Source organism: Limulus polyphemus, unplaced genomic scaffold (genome assembly GCF_000517525.1).
Source record: "Limulus polyphemus unplaced genomic scaffold, Limulus_polyphemus-2.1.2 Scaffold8208, whole genome shotgun sequence".
Lineage (NCBI taxonomy): Eukaryota > Metazoa > Arthropoda > Merostomata > Xiphosura > Limulidae > Limulus > Limulus polyphemus.
In genome coordinates, this window is record NW_013673818.1 from 1 (window position 1) to 8992 (window position 8992).

General features: G+C 32.9%; 2 protein-coding genes across 2 annotated transcripts in view; one reads left to right on the plus strand and one right to left on the minus strand.

Annotated features, from left to right (window-relative positions):
- The first annotated feature begins 1804 nt into the window (after positions 1 to 1804).
- On the plus strand, positions 1805 to 8055 carry LOC106475197 (40S ribosomal protein S23). Its single transcript, XM_013935893.2, has 4 exons — positions 1805 to 1954; positions 3830 to 3989; positions 4518 to 4638; positions 7856 to 8055. Exons 1-4 carry the CDS (start codon positions 1951 to 1953, stop codon positions 8000 to 8002), a joined length of 432 nt encoding a protein of 143 aa, XP_013791347.1. The 5' UTR covers positions 1805 to 1950; the 3' UTR covers positions 8003 to 8055.
- Positions 8056 to 8673: 618 nt separating this feature from the next.
- LOC106475198 overlaps positions 8674 to 8992 on the minus strand; it is a 9353-nt gene continuing 9034 nt past the window's right edge. Inside the window, exon 6 of the transcript XR_002608801.1 lies at positions 8674 to 8749. The gene's annotated coding sequence lies outside the window, so the exon portion shown is untranslated. The remainder of the gene's footprint in view (positions 8750 to 8992) is intronic.

Below are 8992 nucleotides of genomic sequence, written 5' to 3' on the forward strand. Positions count from 1 at the left end.
AAGTTATATTCGGAAAGAATAAACCAGTTTTTATTAAGAAAGAACTTGTGTCGCTTAAATTTCGTCGGAACGAAGTTACGGAAAATTAATTAACAAACGGAGACGTAACACTATGTTATGATAAGAGATCTACTGAAGTCAGCTTTGTACCAGGAGACAAGGTGTGGTTGTATAATTCCAGGGAGACCAAAGGGAAGTCTTCTAAGTTGTCTTCTCCATGGGAAGGCCCATATGACATAGTGGATCGTCTCTCAGATGTGACTTTACAAATAAAATGTGGTCGGCGAGGTAAGCCAAAGGCGGCGCATGGTAACAGGCTTTGGCGTTATCACAGTACAGAACATTTCAGTTGGAACGAAGGGAACAACGGAACAAATGACACCACTGAAGACGTGTCACTTGAAAAAGCCACTGTCAAAGAAGAAACTCTACCCGGTTTAGAGAAGGGAAACAGTGAAGCAATTAATGAAGTTACTACCACTGATGTGACTGTTACCGATAATGGAACATTTCCTGATGGAGCAGATGAACCCCACGTGAAATAGAAACCAATGAGACAGATACCAGTACGGAAGAAGCTACGTCCTGTAATATTAAGAGACTTTGTTTAATTTTAATTTTGTGTTTGTAAATTCCGTACATTTAATCAAGTTATTGTTAATTATCTATTGGTGTAATGTAAGTGGCTATTGTTCGGGATGAACAATACTAAGGGAGGGGCAGTGTTATGACAGCGGAAGTCACGTGACGCTGGGAGAATGGGTGCTGGAGCTTTTAGAAAGATCCTGACTTATCAGGGAATCTCGCGAATGTCCCAGAGTTTGCTAGACGCCCTCTTTTTTTAGTATATAAGCCAGCGATCGAAGAGATATGCAGATAGATTGTAGATAGAAATAATTGAGTCAAGCGAACAGTAGGCACCATAAGTAAAGTGTGTGAAATACTGTGATTTATAGCATGTGTTATAAAGATTGTTAAGTTTAAAGTGACTGTGGAAATTAAGTGTATTACAAAGATTGTAACGAGAAAGAATAGCTAGTTATAATCATGAAGGGACTTGTATCGCTGAAGTCACTCGGAAAGAAGTTTTACCGGAAATTATCAAACAAGCAGATAAGTAACAATATGATTGGTCTAAGAACAATGTCTTAATTATGACAAGTATAATGATACTGATGTTTTATTTTTTCATTATAAATACATATTGTTACGACAGCGGAATTCACGTGACGGTGATAACACGTCATGAGTTTCTAGAAGGATTGGGGACCATCACGAATATCCTAGTATTTTCTAGACGCCCTCTATTTTTGTATATAAACCCGGCGAATAAAGCGGAGATAATAATAGCAGACAGGGAGATATAGAGACAGATAATCGAGTCAAGTCGTAAGTAATGTGCGTGAATCTTTGTGAATTATAGTATGTGTTGAAGTGAAAGTGACTGTGGAAATTCTGTGTATTGCAAATTTGTATTGAGAAAGAATAAACTAGTTTTATTTAAGAAAGGACACGTATCGCTGAAGTTCCTCGGGAAGAATTTATACCGGAAATTAACAAAGAACCAGAGACGTAACAATATATTTTTTATCGAAGCTGATTCTTTTAATACAAAATAAAATGAATTTTTCTGCATAAATTATTATACTTATAACTAGGATTAGAAATAACTGACTACAATTAACGATTTAACTATCTATATTGTGTACGCTACTTTGTAATTTTATCTGTTTATTTCGATTTATTTCTTCATATTTGACGACAAATAGTTACCAATTTGTTTAACTATAAGCTTTCGATTAAGAAAATGGTCGGAAATGTTAAATAATTGTCTTAGGTAAACTATAGTAACTTCAGGATTTATTTCAGAATTACATTATTTTATACGTACCAGAGTTTCAAAAATTCTTGAGGGCAAGAAGGTTCTTTTTATATTTGGTTTCATTAGCAATGGGTGAGGTAAATTATTGATATTGGAATTTGGAATATTATAATTAATATTGTAGTATTTTAAGTAATGATTTCTTTAAAAGTTATAGTATTTGACGTAACGTAGTATTGTATGTAACGATGTTCAGGATGTGTATTTAGTAACAGTATTACAAATGTATCAAAGAAACAACTAGAGAATGCTACAGGCTTGACGTGTTCGAACCTCTACTTTAGTGTTATTACTGTTTCTAGTGTTAGGCCCAGGCGTATTGGCAATCTTGAATGAGTGTTCCGCTACACGAGAGAAGAAAGACTTGGATAAACGATAATAACGAATAAATTGACACGTCTAAATGTAAACTTAAGCTTCATGATATCTCCCAGAAAAAGACTCAGTCCATGTGCTGTACATCCAATGGGTGTTATATGAGGGTATGCCTCTTTAATCTGTGTCCAAGCAGTTTTAATATTGGAAGCATTGTTAGTGACAATGGCATACACTTTGTTTGATCCGGTTTCCTCATTTACACTTTTGAGTTAATTCGCAATGTAATTGCTGATATTATGTTCAGTTTGGCTTCTGTGCTTTTGTAGAATACTAGTTGTGATGATGTAACTTATGATACTTTTCCCATGAATGTTTGACCATCAATCAGAAATAACGGCAACACAGTCAGCATTCTTGATAGTTTCACCAACTTTTTCCTGAACATGTGCATACTCTGCTTCCAACAAATGCAAGCTCAGTGCATGTATGGTGGGAGGTGTGTATGCAGGTCTGATGTTTTCGAACAATGCTTGCCACTAATGATTTGTTGTTAACATCAGGGGTGAACCAGACATAGATGGCACGTGCTAGGCTTTCATCAAGTTTGCATTGTGATGCAGTGTCTATGCTGTCAAAATATGATAGTTGTTTTGTGGTTGATGAAATGGATGGAACTGGTTGGCCTGAATCACTTGTGGTAGCAGAAAAACCAGATGACTGTAAAACAGCTTTTACAGTTTTTGTACTTTTGCAGTTAGCGCCAGGAGGAACTGTTGCTACTTTTTCACAGGGTGTTGATTCTGTGGTGTCCTTTTGCAAATGAGCTTGCTTCTTGGTTACATTTTGACATATTGCTGTGAACAGTAATTACATAAGTAAACTTCCTTGCTTTTTTTTTCATCGCATTGAAGTGTCTTTAAACATTAGATTGTATACGTGGCATTCTGAAATTCAGAAATTTTTTTCCAATGCTAATGTTCCAGATTAAAGCAGATATTATTAGACATTTTCTTGGCATCCTTTAAGTACAATCAAATACAGACTCAATTATGTATGAAATCCATGTGTACCTCAAGTCCTCAAATGATATATAGGACTATGGTAGATTAATTTTTTGGTCTAAGGATTTGCTGCTCATATGTTTTGGAAATTGGCAAGAAAACTTAAGTACAAATTTATTTACTGCTCCTATTTTAATAGGCTAGAAAGTGAAGAGAAAAAATAAAATTTAAAAATTATTGTCACTCTTCTTTTGACCTGGTGAATGTGTACAGTGTACTTTTAGTAAAGGTCTGAATTATGAAATGTTTACACAAAAGCTTGCATTTCCTCATGCACCCTAATAAAATACAACCAAACACACTAGTTAAAACTATGTGTATGTGGAGGATATTTCCTTTATTTCACAAGATATAACTCAGTTTTATTCGAAATGACATACATATTGGCAATGTTATATTGAAAAAAGGTTGAACCCTTTTCAATCAATGATGTTAACTATAACCTTAATTGAAATATTTCTTTATGAAAACTATGTAGATAGAATGGATCTGTATATCTAGGTCTTTAAATGTACTAATAATATAATAATAGATGGAAAACTTTGAGACCATTAATTAATTTCAATAGGTAAACCTAGTGGACTTCGCACTGCTCGTAAACATGTCACTCATCGCCGTGACCAACGATGGCATGATAAAGATTACAAGAAAGCCCATTTAGGAACTAGATGGAAGGCTAATCCCTTTGGAGGAGCATCACATGCCAAAGGGATTGTTCTAGAAAAAGTGTAAGAATTTTTTTTTCTCTCTTCCTTCTTTGGAGTTACTGGGACCGAAAGTGTTTTATAAATATTTATAATTAGTATATGTGCATTGACAGCCTTGACGATATTAATTTCTTCATGTAATATATTCTTGCATTATGTTTTTTTGGTTTAAGCTAAAGTATCAGTATAAAGTTGTAGACTGAGATGAATGTTGTCATGAATGTCTATTAGTTTTTTGAACATAGATATCCCTGATGTTCTAACTATTATTTTGTTAAAGTATAATTTCTACTGTTTTTTTTCTTTTTAATTGTAGATGTTTTAAACATGCCTTGCTTTGAATGTTTAAAGCTGATTTATCATTAGACTGAAGAGTTTATTCTCATAAATCAGAAAAACATACATTGCTTTATAATCTGTTATATTTACAACTTCTCAAGCATAGTGTAGGAAATGTTTTTGGAATCAGATATTTAATTGAGATTTAATTTTTGGTGTGAGAATTTTTTTTTATGTAGTCTAACCAAGCATCTTTCTTCTATTTTATAGTGGCGTAGAAGCCAAACAACCAAACTCTGCTATCAGAAAATGTGTTAGAGTTCAGTTAATCAAAAATGGAAAAAAAATCACTGCATTTGTTCCCAATGATGGCTGCCTAAATTATATTGAGGTAAGTCACAGAGTTTCTGGTTTGGTCCTAGTTCCCCAAAAGCGGGCCAAAGTCTGCCTGGACGGGTCACTTGTTTTAACTGCTGTCACCAATATACAGTAGTGTGTTGTCTATCAGTCAGTCAGTAGACACTAAAATGACATCACATAAGGGATGCTTAACATTACAACTTGTTCTGTTGTTGTGTCAGTAAAACATGAGTATGCCATGAATCATGAGAAGAATTATGCACGTTGTAGGCTACAACACAGCATGACATATGAACTTCAAAAACAAGAAATAAAATAACATGTTACTCTTAATTTTAGTTTTATTTACTATTGAAACAGAACACTCTGTAAAGAAAGTGGAATAAAAATTTCAATGTAGAGAACTTCATTGAATTTTGAAAATTTTGCACTTTTACTTTTGTTCTAGGTACATATTTAACTATTTCTGGACTGAAGTAGTATCAATGATATCCTCTGATTTTTTTTTTCATTTTTACAGTGGTTGAAATACTTAACCAAATTGCATGAAACTAGAATAAATATATTAAATTTGATTTAGTTTTTCTGTAATATAGTTTGTACGTTGTAAAATCTCCAACAATATTTTGTGGTACTGTTTTGAAAAACATCATCATCAAAAATATTTCCTTTCATTTTAGAATTAATAATTTTGGATTATTGATCAGAAAACTTCATTTTATATATATCAAGTCAGTTTCAACTTAATGGTTATTCATTAACATGTTTTTTTTTTTAAGACTTGTAATGTAGGTAAATTAATATATAGAATTACACACAGACTTTTCTGTATGTTAAAATAATTTTATTTGCGAACTTTCAGCCTTCTTACTGAAGCCTTCATTGGGTAACAATGTACATTGTCCAGTAAGAGGGCCGAAAGCTTGCAAATAAAAATATTTTATCATACAGAAAAGTCTGTGTTTAATTTTACAAACATATTTTTTGCTGTTTGCAGTAGTAAGCATAGCAAAAACTGTGAAAAAGATTTATCAGTGACCTAGGGCCATTACCTTTCAAAAAGGTGTCAGGTCGGACTAGGTAACATTATTTTTGATCATGATCAATTTATATCTAATTAATATTTTTTCCCTTCAATAAAGAATAAGTTATTTTATTTACATATTTTCTTTGAATATGATAAATTTAACAATGATTATAATCAATTTGTTTGGCTTTGATGTATAGTCCTTTACTTATCACTAAACTTTATAAGGCCTACATTATTTATTTGCTTTGCTTTTTCAAGCAGTAATGATGAGCTGTGAATTTAGTGAAAATAGTCTGCTGCAGCAGAAGTAGCAAATCAAAGAATAGGTTAAGCCTTTTACATCATCTTCAATGAAATTCACATTTTGGTGATGAAAACACAAATAAATAATCATCATTAACAAAGTATTCGAGTCATCAGAATATTTTGCCACTACGTACTGTAATTGTTAAATCTAAGTTTACTTGATGTCTTAATATAGAAGAAAATTTTCTTAGCTTCTTCAAACAAATATAATTTAACACTAATATTTTTAGGAAAGAAAAAGTGTGTCAATTGAAAGTATTAAAAAAAAATCCCAGATATGTGGTTTGTTCCTAAGTTTTCTAAACTTCCCATTAGATTCCATTGTTCTCTGCAGAAGCTAATTTTAGTTACTTTGCCACAAAATGACAAATTACTTCTTGCACTATTGTTTACATTCTATATTGATGTTAACAGTTTATAATCTGCTGTATCCAATAGTATTTAAACTTTACCTCTTGCAATTGTTTTCAAAGCAAAATGTTGGGATCAAAAAGCACTGAAAGAGAAGAACAATTGGGTTTCCCAATAAAACATGTCTAACTATATTTTAAAGGGATTATTGTCTCTTCACAAATATAATCCTGTGTTTTTGGATGGGCAGACTAATTCATAAAAAAATTATAATTGCTGTCTAGAAGCATGACTACTTGGAGCTGCACAGAAATTAATTTTAATTTTTTTGTGAATTACACTAAATCAGAGGAAAAAATGAAAAAATAATTAATATTAAAGTACAAAAATTAAATTGGTTAGTAGTTTGTAATTAGGGATGGTGCAACACTACCTGGACTACACATTCACAAATGTGCTGCATGGGGCTTCTAGAATTGAAGGGAAGAGAGTCTGTGCTTTGACCAGTGCTGAATGACAAGTTATTCTAGCTCTAGAATCTAAAAGAAAAGAGACTTGAATGTAAAAATTGAGATATTGAATAAATCAGTAGATGAATATGCAGAAAAGACAGACTGAAGGGCAAGTAACATTAATAACAAAATAATACTTTTTTTTAGAAAACTTCAAAAAGTGGGTCAGAAATTCAAAAAATTAAAGAAGGGATTAATTTCAGAGTAAATGATTTAAAGAAGTAGATTTAATGTAAGAAAAAAATTGTGCCCTGTTCTGTTTATTTAGTGTGCATATTTTTTAAAAGAGAAGGGGAAATTTTTAGTTTAAAAGTATAGATATGTCATGCTTTAGTGTTTGCATAATTAAAGTACAGGTAGCTCTATCATTAAGTGCTTGATTAAAAAATCATTTTAATTCTTTCTAACGATACTTTTTGCTCATGGCAACTTTATTTTTAGAGGAAATATCTAGTGAAAAGTAATATTCCTAATGATCTTATAAATATTAATTACATTAAAACCTTTGGTCAAAAATTGTATAACAATATTTCTCAACAGACTTCATTTTGCCTTTTTACCTATAGGCTTGATGGTTCAAATTCTTGTCACTGAACATGCCTGTCCTTTTGGCAATGGAAGCATTATAATGTGACATTCAGTCTCGCTACTTGTTTGTAAAAGAGTAGCCCAAGAGTTGGGTGGTGTTGAATAGCTGTCTTCCCTCTAGTCTGTCACTTCTAACTTAGAGACAGCTAGTGCAGATAACAGCTTTGTACAAAATTCAGAAACAAACGTGAACATTTTTCACCTCTTGTGATCTTGATGGTAGATCATTGTTTTCTCTCATTTCTTGTACTTTAAAGTTGGTAATACTATATTGTAGATTTTTAAGGCAGTTAAAATGCTATCCTAGAGCTTAAAATGTTGCAAAAATCATTCTGCACAAAATTTACATTTTTGACTTAAATGCATATTTAACATGCAAGTTATCAAATTCGTTAAATGTAATATAAGGAATGTTACTATAATTTATACTTTCTAATCCATCACATGTTTTTTATTTGCAGGAAAATGATGAAGTGTTAGTGGCAGGATTTGGTAGGAAAGGTCATGCTGTTGGTGATATCCCAGGCGTGAGGTTCAAGGTTGTCAAAGTGGCAAATGTGTCATTGTTAGCTCTGTACAAAGAGAAGAAAGAACGACCTAGATCATAACGATATGCTGACTGTACAAGTTTAACTTTCCAAATAAAAAACGCTTGTGTTCATTGCTGTGTGTATTATCCTTTTAATAAAATAATTCTTATCTTAATACCTGTGTACGACCTTTGTATTTGGTACAGAGGTATGTACAGACAATATAAAACACAATAAAATAACTTAATATCTCAATATGGTATTCCTATATGTCATACAAAGATTATTTATTCGTGTAACTTTCCATGATTTATGTTTAAGTAAGCTTAGTTGTTTTCTATAATTTAGTATAATCTTATGATAAGAGATCTACTGAAGTCAGCTTTGTACCAGAAGACAAGGTGTGGTTGTATAATCCCAGGAAGACCAAAGGAAAGTCTCCTAAGTTGTCTTCTCCATGGGAAGGTTCATATGACATAGTGGATCGTCTCTCAGACGTGACTTTCTGGATAAAATGTGGTCGGCGAGGTAAGCCAAAGGTGGTGCATGCCAACAGGCTTTGGCGTTATCACGGTCCAGGACATTTCAGTTGGGACGAAGTGAACATCGGAACAAATGACGCTGCTGAAGACGTGTCACCTGAAAAAGCCGCTGTCGAAGAAGGAAATCTACTCGGTTTCGAGAAGGGAAACAGCGAAGCCCTTGATGAAGTTACTATCACTGATGTGACTGTTACTGATAATGGAACATTTCCTGATGGAGCATATGAACTCCACGTGAAGCAGAAACCAATGAGACAGAGACCAGTACCGAAGAAGCTACGTCCTGTAAAATTAAGAGACTTTGTTTAATTTTAATTTTATTTTTGTAAATTGTGTACAATTAATTAAGTTATTGTTAATTAGCTATTGGTTTAATGTAAGTGGCTGTTGTTCGGGACAAACAATACTAAGGAAATGGCAGTGTTACGACATTGGAAGTCACGCGACGCTGGGAGCATGCTTGCTGGAGTTTCTCAAAGGATCATGAATTGTACCCCGCGAATGTCCGAGTGTTTGCCAGGCACCC

Excerpts from the sequence above, each read along its gene's own strand:
- LOC106475197 (XM_013935893.2), top strand. Across the intron at positions 3,990-4,517 it reads GGGATTGTTCTAGAAAAAGT|TGGCGTAGAAGCCAAACAAC; the intron begins GTAAGAATTTTT and ends TCTATTTTATAG. Across the intron at positions 4,639-7,855 it reads GCTGCCTAAATTATATTGAG|GAAAATGATGAAGTGTTAGT; the intron begins GTAAGTCACAGA and ends TTTTATTTGCAG.